The 18577-nt window shown below is 37.7% G+C and overlaps 1 protein-coding gene across 3 annotated transcripts in view; it reads left to right on the top strand.

Annotated features, from left to right (window-relative positions):
* LOC107267485 (neuronal acetylcholine receptor subunit alpha-7) overlaps positions 1-16990 on the top strand; it is a 41381-nt gene extending 24391 nt beyond the window's left edge. For 2 of the 3 annotated variants that reach the window (XM_015739276.2, XM_015739275.2), the window contains 9 exons: positions 3230-3339; positions 7937-8117; positions 8207-8282; positions 8472-8666; positions 9219-9305; positions 9792-9901; positions 10057-10165; positions 10254-10651; positions 11775-11942. In XM_015739276.2, the coding sequence (XP_015594762.1) occupies positions 3248-3339; positions 7937-8117; positions 8207-8282; positions 8472-8666; positions 9219-9305; positions 9792-9901; positions 10057-10165; positions 10254-10651; positions 11775-11942 (1416 nt within the window). In that variant the 5' untranslated portion in view covers positions 3230-3247. Of the gene's footprint in view, positions 1-3229; positions 3340-7936; positions 8118-8206; positions 8283-8471; positions 8667-9218; positions 9306-9791; positions 9902-10056; positions 10166-10253; positions 10652-11774 lie in introns of all 3 variants that reach the window. The other variant, XM_015739274.2, reaches the window with a different exon arrangement.
* The last annotated feature ends 1587 nt before the right edge of the window (positions 16991-18577 follow it).

The raw sequence follows: 18577 nt of genomic DNA, 5'->3' as shown, positions 1-18577 counted from the left end.
GGGGGGGGGGTGTTATAGAAAATAAATTTTTTTCGTTTTACAGTAACAGTTATGAATTTTCGTAATCCTTAAGGCGTCTCAGGTCATTACAAATAATCGAAAAAGTTTTCCACTAGGCCTAAGGTCGTATTTCTATATTGACCTGCAAGTAATGATGTGAACGAGCTTGACCTCACATATCGAGGTCAAGCTCAGGTACGGAAGGATAGAGTAAAAGGAGGTTGCTTAAGCATGTAAGTAAGACGATAAACGGGGAGTTAAAACTTGTCTGTCATATTGGATAAATTTTCGATGAAAAATTAGGTCAGTCACGTAACGTTCGACCCCGATGCCCCGGTCTTTTGTAAGACTTCACAGACAATTTAGTTAGTCGTCGAATTTTCGCTTGGCGTCGTCGCGACAGGAAAACGTCGAAGAAATTTTCCAAGATGCTACTCAGGGCGGGCATTCAGCGAAGACTCGTCATCGAGTCCAACTCGTCTCGGAACAATTCTCAATCTTCTCGAGGGTCATCTGGGAAATTACATTGTGAATCGTTTTGTCGTGTCCGTCAATAACACTACAATTGACATTTCTTTTTAGAAATTTCTTTCACCCGTTTATGGGTCGCTCGTTCTCTTCGTTGAAAATTGTCTGCCTTTTGTTTGCCTTGTTCCGTTTGCTTTTTGTATTGGCTCGTGACGTCACTTCGGGTCACGTAAGGTTAGGCTGTTTCACGTAAACAGATTCGTAGGATGTACAATGCGCTTGGGAGTCGCGAGGAAGGAGTTACGGGTCGCTCAGTCCAGTGACCCATTTTACCGAAAAAATCCCAAAGAAGCAGGCAGGAGACTCGGGAATTTCGGGCACGCTCGAGAAATTCGTTTTGCGGTTTTACGGTTTACGGTGACTTTCGGCGATAGCGTTCGTATTTAGCGCTCGGATCTGCGGCTGGTCCGACGAGACTTCCCGAACCGTCACTAACCGGTTATACCGAGCACTTTTGATGCGCTGACCTATTTTCTAGAAAATTCCCAAAGATATCTCTTCCGAGATTTAGAATCACATTGTGCACATAACTCGTAGCTCGATGTAGATTCTCCTGTTAATTCGCTCGTTTACGTCAGTGCAATGGGAGAGCATACGTATTCATAGGCAATTCCATATTATTTGCTTTTCATGAAGTTTTTACATCGCTCACCAGACATTCAGCCGAGAGATTAAATATTTTTCATTGTGCGAAAAGACGAATAATTTTACTCTAATCACGAAGCAGAGTACTCAGGAATATCTTTTTTTTAACAGAAAATTCATTTCAAACATTCAAATTCCGACGGTCGAGTCGAAAGAAATATTTTTCACCACACGGGGGTTTGTGTACTTGGCCTATATACGGATATATATAATATCATATACATATATATATATATATCTATACACAGTTACCACCTAAAAGTCAGAAGAGAGGGTGGTTACGGAATTCCGCAGATTCCAACAATTTCGATTAGACACGACCGACAGGAGCGAATTCACGGAATTCCAATTGTCTTGGTAGCTTCCGTCCCGAGTCACGTAATCGTAGTCACGTGACATTCATCCAATACGACACATGGGAATTGATATTATCAGTGGTATTGCTAAATTTTCTTTGACAATAGACACTACTCTTATCAAACTTGTATTATCATCATTGTCTTCCATTATTCGATGATTCGAATAAAGTGCTTTATTCTCAAATTACGTCAGACGAAATAAATTTCTTTTATAAGCAATACGGATTAATATTTTTAAGAAGGCGGAGTAATTGAAAGGGACGCCGGAATCTTTACGTTCTCTGCATTCCTTTCGCGTTTTCTTTTCTTTCGCTAATTTATTTATTTCTTTATTTTTTTTTGTTATTTTTACGTAAATTCACCTTTTCCCATTTCGATTCCTATCAATTCGTCGATTAACGTGAAATCGTAGTTCTTTCTTTCACACTTTGTGTCCGCATAGAAATTTCCTGAGTTTATATATGTTTATATATATATATATATATATATGTTTTATTCATCTACTCTTCCATTAGCCACGATCGTGCGATTCCCATCAGTGTGAATTCTTTCACTGCAATCTGCAGGTATTAGTTGTTTACGAGGGTTTCCTTCGTTTCGAGCACTTTTTTTTTTCAATTTCCTAGCTCACTCTTGTGCATCAACGTGAAATCGATTCGTAATCAATTGGCGAGCCGTTTTCCTGGGTTCGTAACTTCTGCCATTAATTCTGCGCGAAGGACTCGCGATATCTTGCGGAAATTTTCGAGATATCCTTAGAAGGTGGTACAAGCGCAAGCGGAAAGTTATAACGGGATTTGATAAAAATTAAGATGGACTAATTGCACGAAGAAGATATAGCGTAAACGTGATATATGGATTAAAAGCAGTACAACGAGCGCAGACTGTGAAATTAGAGAGAGGGGCAAGAGGGGGGAGAGAATAAAGGTTTTTGGGTGTTGGCGCGACTCAAGTATGGTAAGCGGAAAGTCGAGAGAATGCAAAAGCATTAAACTAGAGATCCACCGGAATCTTATTTTCCAGGCAAATTCACTCAAACTCAATTTAGACTCTCGAGCCTCACGCGATTTAACAAACTTGTTTCCTGAGCTTGCATTGTTATTGCAAAGCGAATTCCCATTCTCCCACGACGATTGCACTTGTTAATTATCGAATATTGAATTTTTATGCCGTGCGATAACGGTACTGTAACGCAGTCACGGAAAACCTCAAATCATGAAAACGGTCTCGAAAGCCAAACTGCGAGACGTATCAAAGTTTTCGTATCCCGATCCGTGAAATTATGATAAAAAAAAAAAAAAATAATTTCAAAAGGACAAAGAGGCGAATAAGAAGAAGAAATTCACGAACATTCTATACCCGTGGCGGGGAATTAAAAACGCAGAAAGCCGGAGCTCCTCGTTACACGCGACAAAAGAATTTAATTAAGCGACCAGTAATTAGCTCTCGCCAAGAGAGCGAATTACCTGTAATTAGCCAGTATTTGCATTCCCCGAGTAGTGACGCGATGAGTATCCGTGGTATAATCGAGAGCGGTAGGTAGAGCAGCCGTGGAGCCGTTATCGGTCAAAGGTGAAAGTCGTGTACGAGTCAAGTGGCGATCTGCGAATGAGAGAGGAGTCGGACAGCGATGACGTAACGAGCAGCTGCAACTGCCTGGGTGTAATTTCGGTTAAAAGTGAATTCCCTGTTCGCAGGAATGGATCGACGTGAACATGTGCTGGAACACCTCGGAATACGGAGAAGTGAGCGATCTCAGGATACCGCCTCACAGACTCTGGAAACCAGATGTTCTCATGTACAACAGGTAAGACATCATTCATCCAAATGGACGTGCCATGATCACGTGACTAGATGCTTAGATAAGCATATACTCTATGCAACTGCAATCTACCTATCTGTGTATCCAAGTCTCTATGCAACTGCAGTTGCACGCAGGGATTCCGAAGACTTGCAGAATTTGACGTTGATAGCTATGATATCTTTTTTAAATTCACTCATGCGGCTTGTCATTCAGTCTGATGGAGAGCCGAGAGAGGAGGAAAAGCGGCTTTGGTTCCTTTTTTTTTTTTTTTTGTAAAAACTTATTTTTCAAATTTTCAAAACAGTATCAGCCCTTCCCTCACTCCTGGCATCGATCTCCGTGCATGAACTGGTGCATTCGGGCACGTGTGCCGGGGCTTGGTTTCGAAGGGTTGGTTTGATTAAAAATGGGTGAATGCAGATTGGAAAGTCAGTCATTGCAGCCAAAGCGTTTCTCTCTCCTCGCGGTAAAGTAGGGTGTGGACTCTGCCAATGCGGATGCAACTGCTACTGCAATAGCGAGCGCAGCTGCGGCTGCAGTCACGGATGCAGACTTGCCGAGATAGTAGTTGGGAATGAAGGTGAGCACAACAATGACAGGCAAAACAAGGGAAATGCACTTTGGGGAGGCCGTGCGCCTCGTGGACAAAGGAAACCAAAGGGAGGTGGATGGGTGGTTGGATGGGTGGTAGTGGAGAAAAAAAAGAAGAAAAAGAAATAGAGAAAAGGAAATATAAAGCGAAGACTGAAAAACGCCGAAAGGCGAAATACTTGGCGCGTTATCGACACCATTCGATAACCATACCTACTGGCTTTGCAATTTCTTTTCTTTTCTTTTTGCGACTGATTTGTGCTTAAAAAATGGTCGTTCACTGTTTACATATTTCTTGTTTAATTACAAGTCTTTAATGATACATTGTGCATTACCTAATTCTTCTTTTTTATTCTGCTGAAGCAAGCGTGCGATCATTTATTTTTATTTTTGTAAAACTGCAGACGGCTGATTGCTGCTATCTGTCGCAACTGCAATATCCACGGCATTATCCACTTTTGGCACCGGTCCCATGATCGATCCGCAGCTGCATTTCATTTCCATCAATTTGATCAACGTATTGCGAGCGCACGTTAATTTTCCATTTGTAATGTTCGTTGAGCGTTGCTTTTGTTTTTGTTCGTCATAGACAGTGGGCCAGTTGCATGGCCACGGATAAAACCCCGTTAACAGATGCATCTCCCAAGTGCATCCGCAGCTCGACGCCATTCTTGCTTCTGCGCTCGATTACTTTGGTAATTTTACCGCATAAACAACCGCAGTGTATAATGGGAACACACGGCTGTTTAACTTCGAAATATGACCCGCTGATTACTCGCATAGGTCACTTGTAATTTCCAACAATTACAATTGTATTTTCACGCGTTAAAATAATTGGTCGACTTAGTCCCGAATGAAGATAACCGAGGTCCGGTTTAATTTTATTAATTGTTTTTTTTTTTTTTTTTTTTTTTATGACGTTAGCCTAACTAGCGCATCGTTAAGCCAGCATTGCCGTTGCGCGATATAGCTGCTAATAAATTGATGTTTCACAATTAATATATTATATAATGTTCGCAATCGCAATTCAGTCTCGGGACTCGTTTTTTTTTTTAATTTTTTTTTTTTTTTTTTTTTTTTTACTATGACGTTAGCCTAACTAGCGCATCGTTAAGCCAGCATTGCCGTTGCGCGATATAGCTGCTAATAAATTGATGTTTCACAATTAATATATTATATAATGTTCGCAATCGCAATTCAGTCTCGGGACTCGATTTGTGGAATCTTCAGTGCTATTTCATTCGCCGAAGATTTTCTCAGGGACGAACGAATAATGGTGCACTGATGTGATTTTCTAGAAAGGGGTTAGGACTTAGGTTATCGTAGGTTAGGATAGGCCCGTTCCGCTTAATACATGACAAAATGAGTTTACATTGGCTAGGATGGCTCGACTGCATAGGAGACTTGGATTGGCGCCAAAGGCAATATGCATTAGCCATCACGTGTATTTGAAATGCAAGCCAAAGCAGATTAAGTTCATGTTTGCTGATACATAATGAACGGCCGTTGGTGCATTCTACCAACTATTCCTCGTGACCTTTTATGGAATTTCGGCTGCCAAACCTGGAACGCGTATTGCATATCCCAACGAATTTAGGTTAGGTATGTAACTGGCGTCGCAGACAGTTACCCCAGTGCTGACATAACCTCACCGCGGCGTCTACCGATAATCAAAGGTGGTTCGTTCGGAGCCAAATGTTCTTTTTGAATTGTTATTTGAGCTGGTGCACTATGAAGATTCAATCCTTTCTCGAACTAATTTATATCTTAATTCGTTGCTTTTAACAGCAAAATGCTCAAGGAACTCAAAGTGGAGTAAATAAGGATTGATAAAGTATTTTTTTACAACTCCATCAGAGAGAGCATGCTCGTGGATATTCGTGACGTTTTAGATATTATTCGGGCATTGATTTAGGTCTTTTGTCGGTACTGAATGTGCGTAATATTTTACTTCGTTAATTTTGTCGTATCTGACGCATTTGTTGTGTACATTTTTTTTTGTTACTATACAATAAATCGTTATATGACAATATACAAATTTTGTATAGCACTGTCAAGCAATTGTCTTTACCATTGGATTTCACGCTTTGGTCCTGAATGATTATACACGCGAGTTACCGACCGAGGGTAATTGTTGTTAATAGAATCCTACTGCTACAATTCAGTGCTATAATTCATCTTGGATTCTATCCTATTCAATTTTTATACCGATCGTTGCTTAGACTGTCGTATTGGAACTCTGTAAACAGACTCCCTTGCACCAGAGAGGGACGAGACTGCGTTTCGAAGTATTGGGTTCAATTTAATTAATTTAAAAAAAAAATATCGTGTAGACCGTGGAATGTTGTTCTCGCACTGAAGTATGCTGATTAATTAAGCAGCTATTAAACTGCAGATAAAATTTTTAGGATACGTATAATAGAAAGATTTTTTCTACTGGCTGGATGTTTCCTTTTCATATAACAGCAATTGAATTCGAAAAATCAGTCGTTGTCAAATGTCAAAATCAGCTGTGTCAATTATATTCTTTAATGATAACTTTATAATATGCCGAATTTTAATACGCGTCAATGACAAAAGTAAGACCGCAGATATCGAAGAAAGTTTTTTAACTTCAACATTGCAGTGTATTATATAGAAATATATATAAATTTAATGAATAAATATTCCTATAAGAAAATGATAATATTGTCGCTGTTCTTGGCGATACCACCTACTGTTTATGGTATTGTACTGGTAGCAGTGTAGTGATACTAGTGCCGATAAAATAGCAGCAACTTTGGGCGGGTCCAAATCATCCTCCTTCATCCCGGTGTATAAAGGAGATAAAAGTGGGATCCTGGGACGCCGTGTAGCTGGGGACAGGCTAGATTCTAAAAGAATGAAATAACGGATTGGATTGCGGCCAACTGGCTAGACTCCAACCAATCCTAACCGGTCCAGGATGCAGGGTCGTATCAAGTATGGGGGTTCAAAATGGCCCGGCACAACCACTCGAGCATAATGCTGCACAGACGTGTGTGTGTGTATATATATATATATTTCAAAGCGTTTATACACGTGTAGGTGGCAGCACCATTGCACTGTAATGTACTAGCACTCCACTGCGCTATTCTACTAGTATATTTCTATGAAGTAACATTGAGAAAATCCCTATTCCTTTCTGTCTCTTGTACTTTGCTTTGGATATCACTACGTGCATAACTTCATGGATCTTTTAGCGACTGACCTATGATTTCTTCTGTATTATATTTTTCATTTCGTGCTATGATCTTAACGCTATCTTCCTCGTATGCTCCTGTCAGTTACATACACATTTTTATACATGCTCCTGATATTACTATGATATCGATTTACAGCATCTTGATCGATCCTGTAATCGATTGATTTCTTGAGAAACAATAAAAAATTAGTAATACCACCGGAATATAACAGGTTTTTCACACTATTGCATCGTATGATATTTACTTCTTTATAGAGGAATCTTTGAAATTTACTGATACGTATTTCAATAAATTTCTCGAAGCTTGTGGAATTTCGACGTTACAGTCCAGTTTAAAAATATGGAATTTATTAATGCGTTATGTCTAGTGGATATATTGATGGGTTATCGGCTATCTGCGAAAATAACTGAACGTCCCTTATCGGCGTTGAGCCGTCAATGCATTTAATCGTTTTAAATATAATTAGCAAATCCTCGTTGGACTGCCAATAGTAAGAGCAATGATTGCATATCGTCAGAGTATGCACATATGGGGCAATTTATTGCTCATGTTACATCTACTGGTCTTTCGATATATTCAATATATCTTATTGTCAGACACCCTATGCAATAAAGAGCTAATAATGCACTCGACTTGTTTCGTTTGATAATCAATCGGTCAGCTCAGCGACTGAAGCTTCGAACCCTTGTGAACTGTAGAGTGACGCAATCCGATGATTATCGTCTCGATATTATCGAGGGACTGTTCGATCGATTTAATTAATAAAGCTTCTGTGATCGTTTCAGCGCCGACGAAGGATTCGACGGCACTTATCCAACGAACGTCGTCGTCAAGAACAATGGAACCTGCTTATACGTGCCACCCGGTATATTCAAGAGCACTTGCAAGATAGACATCACCTGGTTCCCCTTTGACGATCAGCGCTGCGAGATGAAATTCGGTTCCTGGACCTATAATGGCTTTCAGGTATTCACTTAAATCATACCGATCCATACGATCCTTGATACAACAGTCTGTCCGATCTCTTAGCGTAACGTGTGATCTTTCAATTTCAGTTGGATCTGCAATTACAGGACGATGCTGGTGGTGATATAACTAGTTTCATAACGAACGGGGAATGGGATCTTTTGGGTAAATGCGGAGTCTGCAAATTTCATTATACTCATATGTGTACATGCGTGCATGTACGCGTATTGACGTACGAAAAGTCTAATTTGCTAATAACTCGTATGCTTATCGTGATAAAAATACTTGACAGTGATATATATATATGGGAATGAGATTTTTTGAAAAGTCATTATATCCTCTAAATGATTTCAGGTGTGCCTGGCAAGAGGAACGAGATTTATTATAATTGCTGCCCGGAACCGTATATCGACATAACATTTGTGGTTATAATTAGACGTCGTACACTTTATTACTTCTTTAATCTGATTGTACCCTGCGTCCTGATCGCGAGTATGGCTGTTCTGGGTTTTACACTACCACCTGATTCCGGCGAGAAATTATCACTTGGTACGTTGGAAGGATGAGCTTCGTGTTATTCTTGTCTTTTTTTTTATTACTCTTGAATAATAACTGTTACGCATAAGTCATTTTCTTGGTTCTATTCTCCACGGTTATTTTTCTTGTTGATACTTCTACTCGTTATGGAAACGAACGTATTAAGTCCTACGGTTGACTAGCTAATCCGTTAGCCAGCTCCAACAGTTTGAAGTCCGACAGGCTGCCGCAACGTTGACCACTTCTACTTGAGCACAAAGTTTACTCATGTTATATCCTACTCAGAAAGAGTTCCTAAAGCTCGCAGAAACCCAACAATAATTATACCGTCACGTCATGCACACAACTAACTACTAGAACACTGATGACCCAACGAAGCTGCTTTATGGAACTATCATACTAATGAGGAATTCTTGGAGTCCATATGACATAAATTACTTGTCCTTTTGTAGTCATTTAAAATATATATATTTTCAAGTTAAGGGCATGTTCTACACTTGCGATAATTAAGTAAGAAACTGCGATTACCTCTTAAGTAAAGAGATTGTGTATGTCGTCTTTTAGGTGTAACCATTCTGCTCTCTTTGACGGTGTTCTTGAATATGGTGGCTGAAACAATGCCAGCGACGTCGGATGCTGTGCCGTTACTAGGTGAGTTAAGGACTGGACTTGAAATATGGAAATTTCCAACAAAAAGAGACGCGGAGGAAGGGTTGGGGAGAATGAGAAAAAACGTAATGACGAGTAAAAAAATTCGTGCCGTGCCAACCATATGGATCCTTGACTGTCTCCTTCAAACAATAGGGATACTTCTTATACTTCTTGCTCTTCTACTAGCCCTCTTCTTCTGGAGGAGACACGAGGCAAATGATAGTGCCTATCTTTTTCACTATATCACTGTGCTCCAGAGAATTACTATCATTACTATCATCAGCAAGTCCTTCCGAGACTTTACTAGTATGCTCTTCTAGCTAGTCCTTGAAAAGGGTCTCGCATTTTTGTTCTGCTCTTAGTAATGGCTCTGCGAATCTATTAACTTTTTTCTTTTAATTGGTTCTTTTTTCTTTTTATGGAAAATTCGTTGAAAATTGATATTCGCGTATGTTATCTGTCTAAAGTGAAAATCGTTATTTTCAGGAACTTATTTCAACTGTATAATGTTTATGGTGGCCAGCAGTGTGGTCAGTACTATTCTCATATTAAATTATCATCATCGGAATGCAGACACCCACGAAATGTCTGAATGGGTAAATATATGTTTTTAATTGACGTAAACTGTATTTATAAGTGTCTAAGGAACATTGTGCATGGAAGTGTTTTATGCATTTGCCATAGCCAGGAAAATCTGTTCATTCCTATATTTTAAAGCACAAAATTAATGCTTTATGATTTTTATTTTTAGGTAAGGGTTGTTTTCCTATATTGGCTGCCCTGCATGTTAGGCATGTCGAGACCGATTGAGAAAGAGGAGAAGGATGCTCAAAAATCTCAAAAACCTTCTCCTGTTACCGGTAAATAAATATTATTTTTGCCTACCAAAAAAGAACAAGGTGTGAAATATATTTTTATTGACTCGCGGTTGTCCTCTTGTCGTTTCAGGTACCAGCAAGGCATACGGCGACCTGGAACTTCATCAGCGTAGTAGCAAGTCTTTACTAGCGAACGTGTTAGATCTGGAGGACAACGCATTGGCCTCCCACAATAATTTACTGAACAATGTCTATAGTACACCAGGGCCGCATCACCATACAATGGGCCATGGGCATAGTCATATCCACACGACGCCCCATCATCACCATAGCCACGCAGCGACAACGCCGCATCATCAACATTCTACGCCGTTGCCTCACTCTTCCTATCCCGGTCATCAAGTTGGTCATACTCCGCATCACCATCAACATCCTCCGGAGGCAGCTGCGCCCCAGGTTGAGACTATTTTGCAGAGCGCCTGTTTCTGTGCCAGATACGAGCTCATACTTATACTCAAGGAGATCAAGGTAATTTTATAGTTTCTCCATTATTGATCAATTGGTTCTATATTTAGTTTATTATGATAGAGATTCGTGTAAATATAATACATGGCTTCAGAATTTAACGAGAAAAGAGGAGGAAGCGGGAGAGTGGGAAGAATTCGCGACACTATCTATAGGTAGTAGGAATTAAATTTAACATTTTTCACGAAATAGCTACATACACTATGTTCAACATATAACAGTTAAATACAAAACTATTGTGATCGACCCACAACTGTAAATTCAAATTCAGAAGACTTTTTCTTACTAAATATCATAACGTGTTCCTTTAGAGTCGTGATCTATTGCTATGGACATTTTCTTCTGATTTAAGCTATTATTTTCCTCCAACATTAGAGATACAGGTAATTGAGTGATTGAGCTGATCTTCAGGATTTTTTGACTTGGGGTATTGCTTCGCTATGCTAATCTATCTGGGTAACTTGGTAAAATCACCAGCGGTTTGCTGACTCTTCGGAAACTTGGTTTCGCTATTATACGAATGTTTGGGAAGGCTTATTACTTTTTGAGCTGCGCTGATACAGCCAAGTCAAACATCGAAGAACCTTTCCAGTTGGCAATTGCTCTCTGAATAAGGAAACGACTGTTATTACCTCTTTCTCTTAAGTATCGACTAATTTGACATGGGCTTATTAGTAGTCGTGAACAATTCTTGAATCCGATTGTAACGGAACAATAAAATGATAGTTAGAGGATTTTGATTTCAATCAAGCAAACTATGGCAAACCTTACTTACGTAATTGGCTGGCTTCAGCCAACATATGCTTATCTAATGCAATTCCTTAATTCGTCACGGACGTAACTCGAACGGTCAGGGGTTCGAGAAACTATTAAAAAGAAGCGTACTTTTTAAAATATCTTTAAAAGCGCTGTCATGTATATCATAAACATTAAAAGGTGTTCAAATGTCTTAAAAGATATCGTGAACGTTTCAGACATATTTTTGTGCATTATGAAAAGGATACCTTTTTCGAGCACCTCAAACGTGCCTGTATCATTTGTTGTTTTGGTACTATGGCGATAGATAAATTAAATGCAGCTCTACATTGAGGCTTTAAGGTAATCTGAGAATATTGTTATTTCCCAGATAATCACCGACAAACTGAAGAACGACGACCTGGACACAAAGGTGACAAATGACTGGAAATTTGCGGCGATGGTGATCGACAGGATGTGCCTAATCATTTTTACTCTGTTCACCATCATCGCAACTATCACCGTCCTACTCTCAGCGCCGCATATAATCGTCACGTGATTTGTAAAGTTTAATTTACGTAGTGTGCACGTGGTCACGTGTCGTCATCACGCGAGCGAGGACGAAGTGATGATGGGGATGATTAGAGAATTCGTAAGAGGGGGAATGAGAGATGGGAGAATCGGAAAGAAGAAAAGAAAACGGAAGAGTCGATGCATATAATGGAAGAGGATCATGGAATTTTCAAATTTTCCTACTTTCGACAATGCAAAAGTGTTTTACTGCTGTCAGTCCGTGAGAAAATATGAGAACAAACTAGAAGCAGAAAAGTGGGATTAGAAATTGAAGCAATACGTATGCACTTCGTCTCACGAGATTTTCATTCAATAGGCAAAAAAGAAATGATAAAATACTATGAAAACGCTTTAGCAATATGTATTTAAAGAACCGAAATGAACGTAGTAGTGTTATACCTACAGGCAGATGACACACTGTCGTCCTGTGGACACGTTGCTGCGGTTTTGTGGTTAGGGTTGCATGCGTGCATTTCTTGCATAACCTACCAGATGCAATATTTTAAATGCATGTAACTCAATTGACGCATTAAATCCGCAGCTTCGTACCACACGCAGATGCGTGACACGCGTGACGTATCGTATACGTATATGTGTATCATAGTGTATATCATCAGGACTATGCTATATTTGGCGATTTGAAAAATTCTCTATTATAAAATTAAGTGTTGTAACAGTGTACGGGAGATTGGTTCGATGATTGAACAGCATTCGCGCTATGTATAATTATTGAATTTATATTTAAAAATTTCGTATATTGTCTATATAATTACACGGAATACTATTTCTACCTCATTTAAAAAGTGCAGCCATTTTTATGCTAAATAATCTTGAAATTTTCCAACATCCAATGTATCCCGTGCATGTATACGTTACGATACACTTGCGTGTTAGTATTAAATAGGGAGTAGGAGGTGTCCGAAGAATTTCTTACTAAAGAATTGATTTTTTGCAAGCTATTACGCGAGATGAGAATCTCTGGCTATTTGCGCGAGTGTGTGCCTGTGTGTGCGTTCGAGCGCGTGCGTGCGTATTTGTGTGTGCTTGTGAGTTATATGTTTGCATCTTCTTTTAATTTCATAGTTACCGAAAGTGTTTTTGCTTTTATTTTTATATTCTGTTCTTTTTGGTTGTTTTTTTTTTTTGGGTTCTTTATACGCTGGTTATCCATTCCTTTTTTGACTCGCTTTCTTCGATCGCACACGTGTATAGAATAACAACGGAGCTCTGTTGATTTTGCGTAATTGGGGGGCAGAATCATTTTACCCATATGAAATGAGAGAGCAGCAACAGCAGAAGGAAATCTGGAAAAACGGAAAATAATTAACGATAATTAATTAATTAATTATATTAAATATATATATGCAAAGCGCACACATTATACTCTCAATGACACAATGAACTGCCAAGGTGATTCAAATGCCAGTGAATTTTATTATCCGTATCACTAGTATGTACGTAAATGAAAGACACAGGACTTATTGACCGCGAATTAAAGATGAAGGTGTCGATGATATTGAGATGCTGGACGAAGATAGAATGAGGAAGAAATGTAAAAACAGGAAACCGGAATGAAAATAAATTACACTACATACACGTGGATAGACGTACAATTGTACACATACATACACGCAGACATATTCATACGAAAAATATATACATAATGCGGTTATATAGGGTGGCGTGGACTTCATAATTTTTTTTATTGGTTTCTTGGTTTTTAATAAGAAAATTTAAACAATCGGAGCACCGATTATAGTTGGCTCGCGGGTATTTTGGGCCTTAGTAACTCTCGTTGACTGAGAAAAGTTTTATGCCAATATTTCTAATTGTTACGGCGGAGGGAATTTTTTAAAGAATTTCAAAGTATTTTTTTCCCCCCTTAACCCTTAAAGTGTGTGGTGGAGTATCGGACACACCAACATGCACGTTTTTGTTCGAATAACGATAAATGTTGGGGCAATCATTTCATCGTTCTACATATCTGTCGCTTCTGTTGCTGTTTTCGTCTGTTCATTTCGCGTTTCTAAGGATTTATATTAATTTTACTATGTGTATTTATATAATCGTCCCATAATTTATAGTTTAAATGTTTTCTTTATTTCTTTTTTTTTGGGTTCGGAGAACCCCGCCACACATTTTACGTAATTATTTTTACCACACTGGCGAAGGGTTAAGTAATTTTACAATTCACGCTACTTGTTTAGATTAATGGGTCACTTCTCTGTCTTTTTAAACTTTTAAATAAAGAATACAAATGTAGAAATTCGTTCATTTACTTGTAAACGAAATTTCATTCAATATCTATTTTTGGCCATTTTGGTTTTACAAAGAATGCAATTTCAGAATAATTTTTGACGTTGTACTAATTTCGACAAATTTATGCTATATTACAAATTAAAAGCAAGGATTTGTTCGAATTTCGTAAGCGAACAGATTATCAGGACTGTTGAAAATTCAAAACTAGTTTGAAGACAGGGAGGTTATCCAAGAAATTTTGAATTTCAAGTACGTTTGGCCATCGGCAATGACGCGACAACCAATCACGTTATCTCTTAAATAAAATATTAAAAGTTATACCTTAATGTTTAAAATGAAAAAAAAAAAAAAGAAAAATAATAAGTCTTATGAAAGACAGAAGTTAAAAATTTGAGGAGTGCTAAAAAGGAAGTAGAGAGGAAATGAAAAATATTTAATAAAAGCTATTAATAATATCAATAGTAGTATTAGACGGAAGGTATAATGAGGGTGAAAATAAAGCTGAAGAAGGCAAGGAAATATTGCGAATTAACGTTGTTGATGATAAAATGTTACAAATAAAAAAATAAACGATAAAAAACGTAGAAGTGTGCGTTTTAAACGGTTGTAAGATATAAAATGTGAAAGTTACAATAATTTCGGAAAAAGTTTTAGATTGTTGCGCAACAAAGGCAGATAGTAAGAGAGTGAAGTAAAAAGTTAAGAATGAGAATAGCCATGTGGAAAAATACAACTGGGGTCGTGCTCTGGTCAAAAGCATTTCACTTACGTCAGTTTGCAATTCAGTGTATGAAATTTTGATGTCAACAGTGAGGGCTACGTTTTGCAAGTGTAACTAATTGTGTCTACTGAAGGACATATTGAAAATGTGGAAACACGGATATTTTTTTGTCATAAATTTGGAACTTTAAACGTTTGATTCCTTAAAATTCTATAAATTATCGAAAACTTTTTCTTCGTTTTGTATACACTAGCATTGTCGATGGTCTTCGAATCTCTGATCTAATAACTGTGAAGGGAGTAGTAGAAGGGCAGCTCTTCTACGTTTCTTCTCGTTTTGCGAACGGAGGGTGTGCATGAGAAATGGAATTAGTAAATTTATTATTTATAGAAGCCTTACCGTTAGGAACGTACACATTGCGAAACAAAGCAGATATTATTCTTGTACGGAATCTAAAATAGTAAAGTACGAAAACGGAACGGTTCTCTTAAATCAAAACGAATGATATAAAACAATGAAATTTGAAATTCTATTCGTATCAGAAAATTCGTAAAAAAATGTAATTTACTTCAATGCATTTATTATATAGCTTTTCTCATATCAGACAAACGAGTCACATTGGTGTCAAAATTCGGATAACCAGACGTTCGCTCGACATAACCAATCAACGATTTGGTTTTCTAAGTATTTTGACTATTACGAGTCGTCTAATAAATCTAGGAAGTTCGCTTGTAAAACTTCCTTATATTCCGTACGGTAATGAGTAATCAATGGAAGTTATTGACTTCTTCGTGCGTGTTTTTCTTTGACAAATTATTCAACGATCCCTAATCGGTGGACTTCTAAACGCATGAGTGCACATGTGGTCGCGACTGAGTATTTTCACGAGTTATAATCCTTTGCGAGACTCGTAGTAATTTTTCTTGCAGCGGCAAAGACGTTTTATTTCTTTTTCGCCATTATTGTTGAGGAGAATTTACAAGACTTTGCGACCAGAAAATAAATATACATACAGACCGTCCGAAAAGTCCCGTATGAGAATTCAGAAGTCAATGGTACATATAAAATTGAAAAATTTTAATCGGTTTTAAAGAAAGTTGCAATTAAATACTGAAAATTTCCACCAATCAAATAAAAATGAGGAAATGCTATGCCAATTCGATGCTGTAATAATTTTTGTCGATCAGCTAACGCTCTTGATTGGTGAAAATTTTCAATTTTTAATTTCAATTTCAATCAATAAAAATGTTTTAATTATGCAAATACCGCTTTCTTCAGAATTTTACGACGACTCCAGTGGTATATGTATATCTGATATCGAACTTTTCGTACACCCTGTATATAGGAGCTTCTTTAATTTCGTACAACTGGCTGTCATTGAGTATGAGAAGGAAAAGTGTTGTTGGTAGGACAAAAAGAAATACCGAGGAAGGTAACGGAATGGGAGGCAATAAATGAGATGGATTAAAAAAGTTTCTGAATTAAAAAAATCGAACTATAAAACATGTACCGCTAAACATAATCTATACATATTTAAACTATCGAATGCTAAATAAATAACAATGAGAATCGTATGCGTATTGTTAAATGCAAAAGGCGAAACGTGAAATAATGAATGAGAAGGAGAAATAATCGACATAAGGCGAAAAAAATACGACAAACTCGTTAACTCGATGATCAATAATCAATAATCGAGTACTCAAATGAGAAATGAAAAAAAAAAGTGCTAGCATATATCCGATACTAGCGGCGTAGGTAGCGTTAATAATTAAACTTTGACAGTAATTCCTAGGAGGTGGTTTTACGGTAGATGATTTAGGTAGAGTTTAGGGTCGAACTTTATCCAGGTCACTTTCTCTCTAAACCAAAGAATACCAAATGGTGAGGATGCTAATGTTGACATTTTTTGAAAATATCCCCTAAAGTTGGAAATTTTCTAAAAAGGCTATTCGAGTGAATGATGGAAAGGGTTTGTCGAAGGTATTTGGAAAATAATTGCAAGTGATATCAACAATAATAACGATAACGAAATGATAAAAAGGAAAATTTTTTTTTCTAAACGACATAAATATAAACAACGTATTCCACTGAATATACAGGGTGTTCGTTATGAAACGCACTGTAGTAACACCGTTGCATTCCTTGTCAAATTCTAATGAATACGTGTATTTTCATTTTTTATTTCATATATCAAAATTTCGAGATAATCAAAGTTGAAGTTGCAGTAGTGCGACCAATCAGAACGCGTTGAAACGGAGCGTAGATGACGTCGCAAGGCAGCCCGCAAGGCCTGCTTACACTAGGCCAATAACACTAAGAGTAACGTCGTAGTCTTCCTGTTTATCTGCATGTTATTGAGTGAGATGCAAGAGACGATATTCTTAGTGTTATCGGCCTAGTGTAAGCAGGCCTTGTGGGCTAACTCGCGACGTCATCTACGTTCCGTTTAAATGCGTTCTGATTGGTCGCATTACTGCAACTTCAACCTTGATTATCTCGAAATTTTGATATATGAAATAAAAAATGAAAATACACGTATTCCTTAGAATTTGACAAAGAATGCAACGGTGTTAGTACAGTGCGTTTCATAACGAACACCTTGTATATATCCTTTGCATATCCGGTGGGACATTTTATAGATATTGTATATTCCATAAATGTCTAATGGATATTAAGTGGATATAATATTCTTTTGCATGGATCCGAATACAGTGTGTTTTATCAGAGGGATTTTCTGTGAGGACTTTTACATCAACAGTATAGTAAAATATAAATAAATAAAAAAAAAGAATGAAAGAACAATGTAATGAAATATATAAAACATTTTTCGTAATTTAGTAAATTTACTGGAAACAGTTGATTAATCAATATTATACATTAACAATTTTTGCTTCATATAAATCGGATGCAAAGTTATGTTATGCCGTAAATATGGCTAGATATATGATAACAGTGAATAAGACAAATGGGAAGGAAAGTTATGTTTGTTATGTTCCCCAAGTATCGTCCTCGCTAAAACGCCCTGTATGATACAATTATGACGAAGAATATACGAGAGAATGCATGATGGAAAGAGAACGTGCGCGTAAGAAAAAGAGCGAGAGCGAAAGAGAGAAAGAGAGAGAAAGAGGAAAAAAAATACTTGTATGTATGTACGGACAACTCAGTCTAACTCTTCCGTACTTTTATCCTCTATACTTTAAAACGAAAAGATCGTCACGAGTTCTACAGGTCGTTCCAACAGTCCCATACTAAACTTAAAAGAGTTTGCCATCGCTATATACGAGATCGTAGTTGTTATGGGTAACTCAAATTATGGCGCGCTGCTCTTTTTTTAGAAATAACGGTCAACGCCATCTGGCGCTCGTGCGGCGAGAACTTGTGCTGCCATCTTGCGTCTATATGCGCGAATTAATATAGGTTAAATATTAAACGAATTACAAGTAATCTTTCGGCTTGTATGTATGCCTGGTTATCAATAACCTTAATGTAACGAAACAAAGATAATCGACCAGTCATGTGCATAACGTGCTCCTTAGATTATTTTTATGGATGCACATTTGTAAGTCGCTCATTTTTTTTTTTTTACGTTACGTCATATGTACATCTACAGCTATCGGCAAGCACGCTTAAGTTATCTG

This window comes from Cephus cinctus, unplaced genomic scaffold (assembly GCF_000341935.2).
Source record: "Cephus cinctus unplaced genomic scaffold, Ccin1 Ccin1_scaffold0404, whole genome shotgun sequence".
In the NCBI taxonomy this organism is placed as follows: domain Eukaryota; kingdom Metazoa; phylum Arthropoda; class Insecta; order Hymenoptera; family Cephidae; genus Cephus; species Cephus cinctus.
Note: the sequence above shows the minus strand (reverse complement) of the source record. Positions and strands in the feature narration are given on the sequence as shown.